The 17,129-nt window shown below is 33.5% G+C and overlaps 2 protein-coding genes across 2 annotated transcripts in view; one reads left to right on the forward strand and one right to left on the reverse strand.

Annotated features, from left to right (window-relative positions):
* The window catches only part of RB1 (retinoblastoma 1), a 161,387-nt gene that overhangs the window by 83,774 nt on the left and 60,484 nt on the right, over nucleotides 1–17,129 (forward strand). The gene's annotated exons all lie outside the window — the stretch shown is intronic.
* Nucleotides 14,133–15,829, reverse strand: LPAR6 (lysophosphatidic acid receptor 6). Its single transcript, XM_008576686.1, has one exon. The coding sequence runs from the start codon at nucleotides 15,263–15,265 to the stop codon at nucleotides 14,231–14,233; it is 1,035 nt and encodes a 344-aa protein (XP_008574908.1). The 5' UTR covers nucleotides 15,266–15,829; the 3' UTR covers nucleotides 14,133–14,230.

A 17,129-nucleotide genomic window follows, 5' to 3' on the forward strand; every position in this document is an offset into this window, starting at 1 on the left:
TTGTATTGGGTCTTCTGAATAAGAAAGTTTTGTAAAGGTACTTATTATATAGAGAACACAAAAGTACTAGTTATTGACTATTTCCTTGTATTAAATCTTAATAAATCATAAGAAAGTTATCTCCTTTAAGTGTTGTCAAATGTAGCTGACTTATTACGTTGGATTCTATCATACTGTTTTTCTGTGGTCACCAAATGTGAGCAAGTTTCTTCATTCAATTACACAAATATTTGGCAAAAATTCTTTTTCATGAGGAAAGATTTTTTCAAATTATTTTTCCAAATTTTTAATGAAGTGCTATTTCATACATCAGTACAGTTATAATGAATAGCTCATATTTTTGGAGTCCTGTTTTGGTGACAAACTTACAAACAAATTTTTAAGCATCTTTGGTATTCTTTTGAAATGTCAAACTTGACAGGAAGTAAACACAAAAGGGAGAAAAGCTTGTGGCTCTGAAAAAGCCAAAAAGGATATCTGTTGTATGTTTGTATGGTGGATCATTAACCTCTAGTGCACTTTGCACAAAGGTTTCAGTATTTACCATTATACTTTTATTTTTTTAAGTTACATTTTACTGAGAGCTATTTCTTAGGAAGGTAAGTGAATTGTAAGACAATGATTAAGTCACATTAACATTTTTTAAAAACATGGTAAGGACAATGAAGCGATGTGATGCTATATTTACATTTACACAATAGCCATGCTGCTATAATGAAAAATTATGTTGTGATTTTAAAATTCCTCATGAGTTATTTAAGATAATGATGTATGTACTTTTTTTGTTAGCAAGAGGAAACATATTATTTTAATTTTAAAAATCTGATTTCTCTGAAAACACAGTTAAGGCTTTAACCTTTCTCACTCTGATCCAGTGTAGTCCTGATATCTTGCCCTTAGCTTCCATAGCTATCCAGTCGCTTCTTAAGTGATTTAGTAGACTTGACTTTACTATTCAAAACTGAAATTATTTTATTGTTCTAAATACAGCCTTGCTTCCCAATATATCAGTTTTTCCATTACTTTTCAGGTCATTGAGGCTTGGATATTGAGCATTCTCTCCTCTTTCTCTATAGTTTAATACAGAGTCCTATAATTAAAAAACAAAAACAGGGCCGGCCCGGTGGCGCACTGGAGAGTGCCCCACTTGGGAGTGTGGCGGCGCTCCCGCCGAGGGTTCGGATCCCATGTGGAGACCGGTTCCCGCTCACTGGTTGAGCGTGGTGCGGGTGCAACACCGAGGGTTGCGATCCCGTTGCCGGTCCCCGGTATGGGCGTGACACCGAGGGTTGCGATCCCGTTACCAGTCAGTAAAAAAGACAAAAAAGAAAAAAAAAAAAAAAAAAAAGAAACAAACAAACAAAAAAAAAAAAACTTTACTATGTCTCTCAGATTTATTTCATTATTATTTTAAAAATATGTTTCATTATACTTCCCTAGATGAGATCATCACCTTTCTTTAATTTGTCTAAAGTCACCCAGTTGGCATTTGAATCCAGATTGGCTTGATTCCAAATTCCGTGTTGGTTTCTAGTAAAGTGCTCTGTCACTGTAGTGCGTTATTTCTGTTAAATCATTCACACTGTTTTTATTACCATTATAACATGTAGTCAGGCATTTGGGGACAGTGAAGAAGAAAGCAGTATAACTAGTAAGTTTACTTTATTCCAAGTGAAAAAATACTATGTGTATTTTTTATCTTGAGTAACAAGGTAAGTGAGTTTATTGCCTAGGAGTTAATTAGGAATAGGAAGGGGAAAAGTAACATTTGTTGAGCAGCTCCTCTGTGCAGTACACTTTGACTGTTGGTCTGGTTTATTCCTCAAAAAGAAAGATTAGAAGAAGATTTTAGAAAAAAGAGCAAGCTGTGGTTTGAAAGGAAGTACTAGTGTGCATACATATGTCATTCTTGCAACTCAGAAATGAGTCTTCATGGAAAGATTTGTATTAACTTTTAAATCTACTTTTCCTCGGGCTTCTTGAAGTACCCTCATATAATAGTAGAAGTGTTTTCAGAATCCATAATAATTTAGGTTGACATTAGGTATTTAGATCAACCTTCAAGGAAATTAAAGAGAAGGATGAGAATGAGGTGAAATGGAAAGCTAGATCTGTTTTCATAGACAGAAATGTTAGAACTGAGGTTTTTTTGTTGTTTTACTTTTTCTCTCAGTTTTTAATAGAAGATTTCAGTCATCTTCTATAAGAATGAAAAAATGTAAAGACAGAGGGGAAAATAAAGGAAGGCAATATCTTGGAAATAAAATTTTTGATAGTGACTTAGTTTTCTAATAGTGAACAAATAGTCTAAAGAGAATTTAAAAACATATATGTGAAAAAGTACAAACAAAAATAAGGATAGTAACATATGAATAATTACTCACTGAAAGATAAATAGATGGTTGCTTAAAAAGTATTTAAGAATATAAGGCCAATTTAATAAAATAACTATTTTTTCTTCATAATTGTTAAGGATCAGTTAGTAGGTTTTAAGAGGGTTTTTATGTGGTTCCTCATATGTTACCAAGAAAACAACAAAAAACCTAAGGAAATTGAGATAGCTAATATAAATCAATGCAGGTCTTCCTCTGTATTAAATGCTTATCTAAGCCCGAGTTCTTGATTCAGATCTGTTTATGGTTTTAAACTTAAAATCTTTCCTATATCTAAACTTTTGCTCAAGGGACTTTTAGTACTTGAACCCTGTGTTTGACCCCTAAGTCTATTTTTTTCCCTATGCATTTGCCCCATTCTTTAATCCTTAAAACATTCTGACATATATGAGAAATTGCTACAGTTCTCTGTGGGGAAGAAGTATTCGTAACTTGTCCGTTCAGGCTGCCCCTCCCCGCCATACCATCTGTACTATACACATTACCCATTCTCTTTGTTCATGAATTGGCACAAGGGACTAAAGAAATTCAGGGATGTCAAAAAAAAAAAAAAAAAAAACCCAGCAGCTCAGGAATGTTCTTTATGTAGCTCATAGAAAATTGGTTTAGGAAGCAGTGTTTGAAAAAAGCTCATGACTCACTTACTCCTTTGGAATATTTCCTGGTTATCATACAGACCATTGTCAAAATGACCCTCACTTATGAGTATGACATTTCAGTGTAGAAATAATGACAACACTATTGCATATGTGCTGTTACAGGCACTGTTAAAAGTGCTTAAATGTGTTAACTCATTTACTTCTCACTATTCTATGAAATAAATACTATCATTATCACCATTTCACAGATGAAGAAACTGAGACACAGAGAAGTTAAGAAACTTTCCCTTGTTCACAAAACTAGTTGTTGGCAGAGCCAGAATTTCTGGTTTCAGAGACTATACTCTTAACCTCTATGCTGCCTCTTGGTATGTGTTAGTTTACTGTTTGGTATATGCATTGTCATGATTAGTTTCTTTATTCTTCTTTTTTATGTGCTTGTGTCTTTCTTTTTGTGAGTGTTGTTATGCTGTATAGCAGAAGGAGCCTGGGTTTTGGATTGCCAGATCTCATTTAATCTTCACAGAAGCCTGGAAGGGTAAACATTGCTATCCCTATATTACAGATGAAGAAACTTAAGGTTCAAAGATGTCATGTAACTTTGGTGTGGTTCTGAGCAAGTTATGTCTCTATCGTGTTTCCTTGTCTGTTGATGTGGATAATAACACTTACTTTTCAAAGTTGTGAGGAAAAATTAGCATTGATGAGAACGGTAATTAGAAACATCACAATTGTTCCCTTCCTTTCTTTCCCTTTCCTCCACTATTCAGTGATTTCTTAAGAACAGAGAACTGAGAACACAGTTAAACAGTATTGACCTGTTTATTCTGGCTTTCTAGAAATGTGGAGAACTTTTCTCTTCTCCTGAGGTTATCCCCCCTTCTGCCCCGCCCATCTCCACCCCCCTTTGCCTTCTCAAAATGGAAAAAGTTCAGGGGAAAAAAGGCGTCACCGAACTCCAGCATTGTTAAGTGTGGGCAGTGTTTGCTGTTACACTGCAGTTGGAATTTGTTCTGTTGCTTTAGTATGAATCATGTCAGTAATTACCCTGAGGGCAGTGTTAGTTCACTATTCAAGTACAAACAAGAAAGGAGGTAGCAGTTGTAGAAGAATAGCTAGGAAATATCCTCTGTACTTAACCTGTGGGAATGGAAGCACGCATACTCTTAGTCAGAGGGTCTTATACAGGGTAATAATGTTAGAAAATTACTTGAATATAGTCTTAGAATTTCCAGTTTCTAAACTTGTAGTCATATCTCAACTGGAATAGTGAGGAAGGGCTTTGGAATTCTGTATGTGCAAGAAACAAAAAGGAGAACTTCCTTACGAGATATCTGTCCTAAGCAGTGTAGCTTCTAAATTTGTCCAACAAAATAAGATGCTATTATTAATTCATGAGTTTAGTAAAATTTTAGAACCACTCTGGGGCAATTATTCTTAAATTATCTAAGTTCACTTACTTTTAACTGTAAAATAGAACAACATTTTGGCATTTCTCTTTTCCAAATATTTATAGCATGTTTTTAAAATGCTTAACTGTCACAACCCAGTCTGCTTCAACATGCATGTTTGTGGCCCTTGCATTTGTGGTTTTATTAATTTACTTATTGGTTCCTAATATTTTCTACTTTTGTCAGAAATGGCCAAATATCAAAAGTGTTTTTGGTGTCTTCCTGTAAGTGCTAGATTTAGAGCATGATAAACGTAGGGTAGGAAACAGCTGAGTTTGTTCAAAAAACCTTTTTTGTTTTTCTTGCTAAGTTTCAGTGTTTCTTACCTCCATTAAAATATAACAGAATTTGTCTTTAAGATTTTGGTTATACTCCTTAGGAATTCTTCAAAGACTCACATAACTCTGTCTTGCTATCTTGTAAGTGTGATCATTTTTATCATTATACTCTTTCCATATTTTAAGATAATTTGTTTGAAAGTTTTTTCATTTACATATGAAGTAGTGCTAATTTTTGTATTAAGTTAGTTATTTAGATTTCTTTCTTGTAAGCACTGAAATGAGAAAAGTAGAGAAGTGAGATAACTTGTCTCTTACTAATACATAAGTCATAAACAAAAATAAATATCGAATTCCCTAAATCGATACTGGATTCTCTATTTGTTCTTGAAAATATAATCTTCTGCATTGTCTTTCTAGTCGGAATATTGGACACTTCTAATTACTACATACTTTTGGACCAGATCTAATTTACTCAAACCCACATATGTAAACAGGGTCTTTTGAAAATAAACTTTTCCACAGTTCAGTTCCAATGAAGAATAAATGACCTCTGGGGGTGGGAGGGGGGAGGAGACTGGTAAAGATTGCCGGTGATAATGCAAAAATGATATCCATGGCCTTTGTAATTATTTCTCTAACAGCAACTCTGTAATCTCTTGTAGAGAAACTATTTATACATGTCCTTTTCTATTTTTTTTAACACATGTTCATATTTTTTTCCTTAAGTAGCTAAGATTAAATTGAATTATGTGTGTTTCAGTCTTTTTCATCTGAACAAGTTCTATGAGACCACAACATAACTGCTGGGCAAAAATTACTATACTTCTTGAAACCAGTTATTTTGGACATTAGCAAAATTTACACATGTGACATATGAGCCAAATGGTACAATTTTTTAGTGCTAAATTTTAAACTAGTATTCATTTTTACTTAAACTGCTTCTGTTCACCAAGTACTATAAATAAAACCTCTTTTCCTGAAAAGCCTAAATTTTATTTCAATGTGAATGTTTTAAACTCATGTAATTAAATCAGAGTTCTTTATTTTAAATTAAAGATTAGTAATAAATGATTCACAGGTTTTATATACTATGAAAATATGAGCTAACAATAAAATTGGTAAAATTAGTTGGAAAATTATAATTTAAAAAAATTAAATGGAAGATTGTTGTCCATAAAAAAAGACTTTGTTTTGATGAAAAGCCCTTTGCTTATTGTTTTTTAGCATGAATAAAAGAGTTTGAGTGGTATGATTTTTTCTTATGTAACTTAGACCGTGCAATTACTTTTAAAAATGAGAATATTTTTGGTTTGGAGTAGCAGACTAACCACACACCTTTGCCTCCTTTTTACCTCCTTTGTCCCCCAAAACCCTACAGAAGTGACAGAAGAGAAACACATAAAATACACACAAACACATGCGTGCACACACACGAAGCCCAGCAGTACTCAGACTATTAAGTGGAAAACCTATGGAGGGAGGTGGAGAGGTTGATTCATTTTTGAGGATAAAAAGTAAATGACGAGTGTGTTGTTGAGTAAAATAAGGTAAAGAAAATCGTAGCACAGAATACACACAGGAAAGGGCTCTGGTAGGAGTGGGAGTCTTAGAGAGCCTGCAAACTCAAACTGACAGATATAGCGAGAGGGGCAATAATCAGGCGAGTTTTCTAAAGGTACTATCTGGTGGTACTACTAGTAGTGGTCCTCAAACTTTAGCATGCATCAAAATTACCTGAAGGGCTTGTTAAAACACAGATTACAGATTGCTGGGCCCAACCCCAAAGTTTACAGGGTAGGGTCCAAGAATTTGTATTTCTAACATTTTTTCAGGTGATGCTGCTGCTGCTGGTTGGGCACTACACTTTGATAACCACATTTTGAGAACATGAAATACCTGGACCAGTTTCCCTGAGACCATGCTAGCCTTTAAGGATCAGGAAGATGCACCTCCTTCTGTACTGATGAATTAGAAAAAGACGCTTCTTCAGACACAGCAGCCCTAGGCTTGATATGCAGATCTTAGGCTGAAGCCCCATGCTATTGTGCAATGCACAAAACTATACAGATACAGGCCTAGCCCCACCTCACACCAAATTTTATGTACGCATACACACACAGGGCTAGGATTGCCTGATGGTGCCAGAGAGAGAAGCAGAGCAGAAATTGAGGTAATTTCAGACTTCTGTAAGAGACTTGAAGAAAAAAAAAAAAAAAAGGAAAGGTAATTCTTCCTAGCAGGAAAACATAAACTATTACACTGTTAGGTTATTTTGCTATATACTTTGGTATTTGGGGGCACCTCAGTTCAGTATCTATCTGTTCATCTCCACAAGTAAGACCAGAGAAAATGGAGGAGAGAAAAAATAATAATGAAAAATAAAAGAAAAAATTTCTTTTTTTGTTTGTTTGTTTGTTTGTTTTTCTGACTGGAAAGGGGATCGCAATCCTCACCATGGTGTTGACTGCACCACGCTCAGCCAGTGAGTGTACCGGCCATCCCTATATAGGATCCAAACCCACGGCCTCGGCGCCACCAGTGCCATACTCTCTCGAGTGAGCCACGGGGCCGGCCCAGAAAAAAATTTCTAAAGCTAATGAAAGCAAGGAGGCTTCAGATGGAAAGGGCCCATGGTGCCAAACATGATTATTAATGTGAATGCATCATGGTGAAAGTTCAGAACTCTAAAGATAATAAGAAAACTATAAAAGCTTCCAGAGAGAAAAATTATGTTATTTATAGTGGGATAAAAGCCAGATCAGCACTGCAGTTCTCATCAGGAATAGTGGATGTTCGATAACCTATAATTTTTTTATCAGACCTACACTTGTCAAACATGAAGGCAAAATAAAGTAATTTTCAGACATGTGAGGACTCAGAAAATTTATCTCTTGACTGTCCTTTTGAAATGAAATTATTAGAGGATATTCTTTTGCAAAATGAAAAAGAAATCCAAGAAAAGGGAAATCATGGGATCTAAGAAAGAGTGAAACTAGTAGTAGTGCAGAGAGAAAAAAAATGGGAAAAATTCTAGGATGCAGCAGGCCTAGAAAATAGTTGTTCCAAATGAGAAGCCAGATAATTCCATAAAGAATACCTTCAAGAAGAAAGTGGTTTCTTTTAGCAATTGTATGACCTCATCTAAATAGTGGTAATCCAACAGATACAGTTTAAAGTTGATAAATCAAGTAAAAAGAGTTATAATGATAACTGAAAGAGCTGAATTCTTGTAGAAGTATTGACAAAAGAAATTTGCCTTTTTTCCTTAGGCTTTTGAAGAACTAAATGAGCCATAGGATTGATGAAAAAAAGGTAGTCTTTATTTGTTTACATTTTAGTGTGTAGGTATAGGAGATTTATTAGAACTACATTGATAAATACTCAGAGTAGGTACTATATAAGTAAATAGGTATTGGTTATTAACAATCTCCAGTCTGGCAGGCAAATGATATCTAATTTGTTTTACTTCCAATCTCTACTCCCCTCTACTTCAGTCCTATGTGATGCCCTATAGAGAATCTAATGAAGTACAAAACATTATCCCTTTCCTTGAGGACCTCAATGTATCTAGTTAGGAAGATAAGAAATACCCATGTAAAAAAATAATAAAGGCAGTAAATAAATACCAAATAAGTGATACCGACAATAAGCATTATCAAAGATTTTGTTTTAGGCTAAGAGTTGAATTGGACCTTATAGCATGAAAATGATTTTTAACAAAGACGATGAGCAGAGTGAGCTTTATTGACTGGGATGGGGAGTAAGGTATGGCATGCCTAAATGTTTAGAGTCAAGGAAGTGAGAGTTCTGAAAACAGGACAAATAGTGGACCAAACTGAAATGGAGGCGTCTTACTGGGGAGATAGAAAAGAGACTAAAATATTAAGTAGTAGGTGAGGGCCATATTTTGGGGAACTTTGAACTTGGAAACTAGACTTTTCCCTTCAGGCAGTAGGGAATCTGACAGCTTTTAAAACTGGACATTAAGTGATAAGTGTAAAGTGGTGATTTAATAGGTGAATCTGGTTAAGCCATCCTTAATGAGGTGAGGGAAAGGAGGAAACATGCTGAGTGAGAGAATAATTGCAGTAGTTCCAATATGACATGGAACAATTTTGATAGTGGTTATTAAAAGAAAGAAATGAATGAAAGTCATAAGTAACTAGAATGAGAGTCATAGAGTATGAGTTGAACCTTATATATTGTGTAGTCCAAAACCCTTAACTGAAGATTGAAGAGGTCAACATAGAGAGGTTAAATGACTAAAGTTATACTAGTTTGTAGCAAAGTCCTGATTAGAACTCATGTCCCTCCTTTATTAGAACTTTAAGGTTCAGTCATTCAGAGATAATTATTGAGACCAATCATGTGCCAGGCACTAATAAAAATGAAGTTCTTGGGTATTTTTCTTTCCCATCTTTGTTGGTTTTAGTATTTTTTTTTACTATGTAGAACAGGAAGTGGCACATACAGTCTTTCGACTGACCACCTGTTTTTGTAAATAAAGTTGTATTGGAACACAGCCACCTTAATCATTTATTTTGCACTGTAATGCAGAGATGAGACATTATAATAGTCTGTAGCCCAAAGGCCTAGAATATTTACAGTCAGACCCTTGAGGAAAAAGTTTGCTGATTCCTGATGTACATCAACAAGCTTTTCAAAATCAAAACTGTACAAAAAGGTGTCATCAAAGAACTGTCATACTCTTTAATACCCCTTTACTCCATTCCCCACCCCATCCCTTGTTTTTTGATTTATCCTTCCTGCGTTTGTTTTTGTAAAAATAAGCAGGTATATGTATGTTTTATTGTCTTGCCTTTTTCTAATATAAAAGGTAGCATATAAGGGAACTTCAGAAAGTTCATGGGAAGATTCATACTTAAACCTTTTAATTCTATTTTTCCATGAACTTTTTGAAGTACACTTGTACTATTTGTGCTCTTTAACATTTTTGCTTTTTTCATTTAACAACACTTTCTGGAAATCATTTCATTATCAGTTCATAGAGATCTTTCTCATTATTACAGCTGCATAATAGTACATTGTGTGTACATACTATAGTTTATTTAGGCTATCTATGCTTGAATATATAGTTAGTTTCCAGTATTTTGCAATTTCAAGTAATTCAACAATAAATAACCTTGTGTGTATTATGTTATTGCAATCATGTCTTCAGGGTAAATACCAAGAAGTGAAGAAAAATCTTGTGCATACGTATTTTTATATTACTGAAGTTGTATCTTCAGAATAAATACCTAGAAGTGAGAATGTTAGGTCAAAGGGTAAATGGGTGTGTTTGATATTGCTAAATTCCTATCCATAAGGGTTGTATCATTTTGCATTTCCATCAGCAATGTATGAAGGTACCAATTTTTCTACAAGGCCTGCTAACTTAATTTTACCAAGTTAACGACATTAAAATATTCTTCCCATCTGTGGTCAATATCATTTCAAAAAAGATTTCTCCCATTTTCATAAGGGAGAAAGGACATAGCAGAGTAAAGCATAAGAACAGTCCTTTAAATTGTATAAATATAATGTCATTATAATTATCTCTCTCTTTTTGCCAAAGACCAAGGCATCTCTACCCAGTATTCGAGGGGTCTTTTTGAAATGCAAATCTGATCATGTCTCTCTTACTTGAAATCCTTCATAACTTTCCACATATCCTCAGCTCTTAACATGGTCTATAGGTACATGCAGGATCTCAGCCCTGTATCTCCAGCCACTTTGACTTTGTTTTAACTCTTTCAGTATACCAACTTCTCTAGCACAGGGCCTTTACATATTCTCCTCCACTTGCCACCATTAAAGAACTGGACAATTCAAAAAAATCTGGGTTTTTACTCTGGCTCTACCTTGTTATGTGACTTTTTGCAAGGTACTTACCCTTTTGGTTCCTCCATTTCCTCAACCCAGGGTGTAATTTTATCAATTGACTGCCAGGCCCTTTCAGTTCTACATTGTGAATTTTCCAGAAGCAATTTTGGTAGGAAGATAATGGAACACAGCATATTCATCCTATGGCTATTAACTGTAACTCGGCTGTATGCAAAACATATTTGTTTCTCACTCGTAACATTTAAATTCATTTCAGAAATCACTTGATTGGTTGAATCTATATGAGTAAAGCAAATTTTGACTTTTAAAACTGATTATTAAATTCTTGAATTATCCCTACTTCTGAGGTCCTATCTTTTCTATTGATTTTACCACTGCTTTTCATATGGGAGAGACAATTTTGTACCCTTTTAAGAGGTTATTCGAGTAAGTCTTTTTGAGAGGAGGAGAGAGGGGGAAAGACTAGGTAGAGAAGTTTTCCTACAGTTAATTTCATATTTGTTTCCTTGTTTAATTAATTTTCTTCATACTTTTGTAAAACTGACAGCCAGACATTAGGTAAAAAGAGATGAAAAACAAATTTGAGAATTAGAGATTTTAGGAATATATACATGTTGATCTCTGGAAAATTGCTAATTAAGTAATATTGTTGATCATTAAATACTCCCATTGATTTAAATGTGTTCTATGTCCTTAAGTTTGTTCATTAGTCCTTTTTATTTGGCATTTATTTTTTAGAAGTCATGTTATAAAAGGGTAATTCAGTTTCCAGGCCAGTACAAAAGAGATTTTTCAGAGCAGCTTACCAGTTTAAGATTTTATCCATGCGTAAGCACTGTTTCTCTAGAAAAATTCATTCACAACTGCAAACACCAGGTCACATCTTCCCTTATTTGTGACATCCTGAGTTGTATTGGCATGCAGGCACTAAGAAAGTCTGGGTGTTGGGTGGTAGTAAAGATTCCTCTAGACAATAGTAACTTAATATATAGACAAAAGACAAAGTACCTGTCTCATCAGGTCCAAAATTGCAGGACCAAAAAGCAATTGCTCCAGACTCCTAATAGCTATGTACCATTTATAAATCAAATATTTCTCAGTTATTCCTCAATTGAGTGGCTAATTTCTCTAAATACCACTGTATATAATTGGGATTTATAATTCAAAATACTTTCAGTATTTTGAATGTGGAATATTAAGGTTTGCTGATAACTCCTTGATAAAGTAGTGACTTCAGTTTCTTTCATTTTCTGTGGATATATTTTGTACAGTATTATACATCTTTAAACTTTTTTTGGTATTTTCTCAAGAAATATAATTTCTAAGTTCAGAACCAGTCATTAGGATGCTGAAAAGCTGTCTTCCATACCTGAAAAATAATATGGGAAGGAAGATTAGACTCTTGTATGAAGATGTTAAACACAACATTTTGGGGGGGGGCGGGGAGGTCTTGATACTATTATTTTAAGGTAATAAAAAGTAAAATCCTTAGAGTTCTAATATTAATGTGGGTTTTCTGAGTAAAAGAGAAAGAGAAAACCTTCAGGATATATAATTTACCTTAAAGTACAACACTAACAAAGGAAAATAACTTTAATTTTGTTTTGGTATTCTTTCTGTATAGGTAAGATTTACTATATTTTCATTTAGGTAAGATTTAGTCAGTATTTGAAATTCTAGATGAGACAACTAATACTTGTTATCTGTTAAGTATTTCTTTATGGAGATTCTTAGAAAAATTTTGATTCATATAACATCCTGTTGACAAGAGGGCAACAAAAAATTTATCTTGTGAACACAGTAATAACAACTGTCCGATAACTATCTTGCTTGTATTTTAAAGTAATATTCATGCTTTGTGATCTTGCCTTTAAATTTTACTCCAGATTTTTAAGCTGAGGGAAGTTCAGAGAAATCTCAAAGTTATGGAATTCCCTGCCCCTTTCCTCCAGATCAGTAGGTTGTTAGTTGCTTTTCAGCTCAAAAATATGTGTTTGAGTGCTAAATGTATTTTGGTTTTCTGAACTGTGATATCAAATAAAGGAACTTCAGGTCAATGGAAGAAAACATCATTTATGGTGTATATATACGTCTCTCGAGATGTAAAGGACCATTCTTAATTTCTTCACTAGTTTTTTTTTTTTTTAGGGATTCATTTTGCTTTAAGTTTACCTAAAGGAAACCATGGGTCCTTAAAGAACCACCCCCCCCCCTTTTATTTTATTGAAAATGGGTTTACCTGTTTAACAGATACTTATGATTTGTCTGAAATCATTGCGGCCAAAACCGAGAGAACAGTAAAAATCAAATTTAAATCTTGAAAGTGTGTGTCAAAATTGTTTTTGGGACTTGAAAGATTAAGATGGTAAAAATCAAATAGGTTGAACACTGAATTTAATTACATGTTCTTTTTCTCAAATAAAAAGCATCTGTTTTAGTTAACTTTGGAGAACTGCTTGAATTTGGGGTGAAAAAAGAATATGTTGGAAAATGAAAAAGTTTAGTGTAATTGGTACTTTTCTAAATTATAGCTCAAAGCCGTATGTTTTTTTATGATTAGTGAAATGAAAATGTAGTTGTGTTTAGGTATTTGACCTTATAGTTTTGCTGCTTTTTAATGTAAGGAACTGTGTGTCCTTACTTAATAAATTACTTTGGCACAAATACAGTAATATTTTGCCTACTTGAAATAACATTTTTAACTTCAGTGTTTGGCTTAAAATGGTCAGAAGAGGTAAGGGAAGTAAAAAAAAAATGTGTCTATGTGTGTGTCACTTTCTAAGTGCTAAGTACTATATCACTATCTCTGGTGCTTAAAATCCAAGTTCTTTATTGTGATATAAATGTACCTTTCAGATGTACCCTCTGGTAGTATTTCATTTTTTAAAAATTTGCTTAGCAAAATAACATTTCATTACTTCTGTCTGTCTCAATTTTTGTGGCATATATCATTTTGAAATTGGGTGCTGTTATATCCAGAAAATGAATCAAAATGATAATTTCAAAATATACTATATAGTTAGATAGCACTTGCTTTTTACAAATTGCCAACAAAGACAAAATTCCTAAATATTATCTATAAGCGTTACTGCTCCAGGTCTTCAGATAGTATATGTCATCATTCCACAGAAGACTACATTTTTAAACTACTTTTTTGGGAAAATACTCCAAAAACATTCGATTATTTCAAATTATTCTCCTTTTTCATTTATTATTATTGTTTAAGAAACGTGATTAGTAGTTTTAATTCAAAATAAAATAAAAATGAGATATATGTTGAATAAAAATATTAAATACTTAAATAAAACCTTGAGTAAATCAGTTAGTATAAAAAAGAATTCAAAAACAGTACAGACGGTTGCTATATGATTTAAATCATAGTCACCTTTAGACATTGAATAACTTTTTCAGACATTTTTTAATGAAGGAACAAATCAAAATGGTTCAGAAAAGTAAAATGGAGTGTATACAAGAATAGAATATATATTTTAATGTTTAACACATTGAATACAAATTTTCTTTGTACTAAAATCTTTATAATGTCCACTTGTTAATTTTCTTTCAGAGGTGGAGAAATAGTTTGTCCAAGAAACACTTTTCACAGTTGAAGGAACTTGGAGGTTCTGTCCCAGTGAAGTTCCAGTGGTTTTATTTCAAGGAACTTATATTGTAGATTCATTGTCAAATATCTTATTTTTTAAGGTCTGTAGGTTGTGTTGAATAAAATTCTCTGTTCCTTGAACTTCAGAGAACCTGGAGTCACTTCTCCTAACAGACCAGTTTTTTATTTTTATCGAATTCTGAATTGTGTCCGAAGTAAAGTAGTAAACTATAGGGTCAAAACAACAGTTTAACACAGCAATGCAGAGAGTGATTGGGTACATTGTCCTCACTGCTGTTACTACTGAGCAATTAACAAATGTTTGTGTTCTCATAAGAGAATATAAAATAAGATTGATATTGTAAGGAACAAAACAGAAACAGAATATGACCAAATGTACAAAAATCATTTTTAAAACCTTAGTTTTGTTTATTTTGCTTCTACTTAATGTAACAGGTTTATTTAAAGTTCTTAGCACCATACTAGAACAAGTTACATTTAAAATTAGAGGAATAAAAAATCCCACTATTTCGATGAAAATTACGATCCTTGAGAGATAAGTTTTCCATGTGGCTTCTGGAAAATTTTCAAAGCAGGCTTCTGTACTGTTACCCTGAGAGTGGGTAGATGGAAAAAAAACTGCTGGTGCACTTCCTCCGATCACTGTTAACCACACGGCAATGCAAACAATCTTTGCATTTCGTTTGGTTCTTAGAGTCTTTGACTTAAATGGGTAAACGATTGCCAGAAACCGATCTACACTAATACAGGTTAAGAACAGAATGCTCCCATACATGTTGGTATAAAACAGCATCACAGAAATCTTACAGAGTAAATCTCCAAATGGCCAATTCCGTGTTGCAAAGTAAAAAATCCTGAAGGGTAAAGTAAAAACGAAAAGCAAGTCTGACATTGCCAAGTTAATCATGTACGTTGTAGTTTCATTTCGCACTTTGAGGGTGCAGATGAAAATGTATATGGCAACACAATTGGCTATTAACCCAAGCACAAACACCATGCTGAACATGCACCCATATAAAGTGTACTTAAAGGAGTCATCATAGGAGCAGTGGGAGCTGTTAATGCTTACCATCATAAAGGCACGTCCCACTTAACAGTGTGGAAGTCTTTGTTGACTGCGTCTTCTTTAGTATTCAGATTGTGACCACTATAATCTCCAATTTATTTGCAAATTATTTGGATCTCTGGGCGGTTTTATAAATATTTCCTTTTTCTCAGAAATCTCCAAAAGAAACATGAAATTGCTGTAAAGTTTCCACTTGGTTCTTCAACAGGAAAATATTCTCATTTTGTAGTCTCCGGAAAATCCATCAATCCAGGGCTTAGTTAACTGATAAAGTCTTTAAAATATGTAGTCATTGAAGCCAACCCATCGGATTATAAATTTAAAGAAAAGTTGTGTTCCGAGATGGGAATAAAATTACTCATAAACTTGTATTTCAATAGTCAAGATGAATATTCCAAAAGTAAAGTTTCTTTAGTCTCCAGAATGTTCAAGCTTAAGTTATCAATCTTATTTTGCTTCTCAGTGCAGAGTATCAGACACTTACACATTCCCAGTTTGTCCTCTTTTACTTCTTGCTTCTTTTAAATGAAATTTTCCTTTTTGGTATTTCTGTAGTGGATTCCAGATGGTGGTAAGCAGAAGAGTCTTTTCAAGTTTCCGAAATAAATTCCTAAGCTTGTTAGCTCTTGCTGAATTGAGGCCTCTCAGTTGCCAGTTGTATTGTGAGATAGGCTTTCCCTGAAGTGAAAAAGAAAGCCTTGCTAGATTTGTAATATGACATCACAGGAAGAAGAGGCTGGGTTTGGACAAAGAAAGGTTTCAGCCCAGTTTGTTTGCAGTTCCTTTAATCTGATAATGTGTCTGCTGGGAAGATACCTAGGAGGCTTGCAAATGGTGACTGGCTGTTTTGCTGAGCCGTCTGCCTATTAACTCTTTTTTATGCAGAAATGTCTTATGGCATGCTGGCAACCTTTCAGAGTTGTTTCTGTTTTGTTTTGCTTTCTTGGTAATAATTAAGAACAAAAGCAATCAGTATTAAGCCTATTTTTCTCTTATTTGATTTCTTTTGTGTTTGGGATATGACTTTTTTTAAGAAATAAAATATATATGGGTGCATAATTATAAATTGAAATTGTTAATGATATCTTAATATAGCATTTAAAGAGCTTTTTAGTGACTGTAAAAGAGAGATCTTTAACCTGTGGGTGTAAAAGGGATTTGACTGCTAGACCAATGGTAATTCTGCCACTCTCAGCTTCTGTTTTTCTTAATTACTCCTCAGGATTTAATTTAATTAGTATGATTGTGAATAGCTCTAATCCTGAGTCGCTTTAGTTTTTCATAAACAATTTTCTAACATTATTTCCTCTTTCCTAGGAAAGTGAATTAATATATTAAAGAAATTTCAATTTTTAAACTATCCCTTTTACCAAAAAATAAATTGAAGAATGCTTATTTTTGGTGTGGTATTAATCTTACTTTACCCATGAATTTAAGCACAAAACGAAGTTGCATCTTTTTAAGCTAAATGGTCCCCTCCCCCCCCCATAAGTTTTGGAGAATAAAAGTTCTGCTACTCGGCTAAATTTTAGGATCATAATTTTATTTTCATTCTCCCCAGATCTTCCCTTAACCCCTTAATAATGACATTGACTATATATTGGAATATAGATTTTGTCTTCATTTAAAAGTTTCTATGAGTGATTTCTCTATATATTTATATTTAAAGTATACTCATATTTTAAAATGAGTAAGTAGTTACTCTATAGTATTTTAAAATTTAAGTTACTCTATATTTTTCAAATCCTAACCTAAGGATTTTTACTTAAATTTGTAACTACTTACAAATTTTAAAAAATGAGAAGAAGGAAGTATGTGTAGGGTGAGGGTAGTTGAGTGTAGATGTTATTTCCTCATGGACTTAGGATAGCAG

Source organism: Galeopterus variegatus, unplaced genomic scaffold, assembly GCF_000696425.1.
Source record: "Galeopterus variegatus unplaced genomic scaffold, G_variegatus-3.0.2 Scaffold1388, whole genome shotgun sequence".
Taxonomy (NCBI): domain Eukaryota; kingdom Metazoa; phylum Chordata; class Mammalia; order Dermoptera; family Cynocephalidae; genus Galeopterus; species Galeopterus variegatus.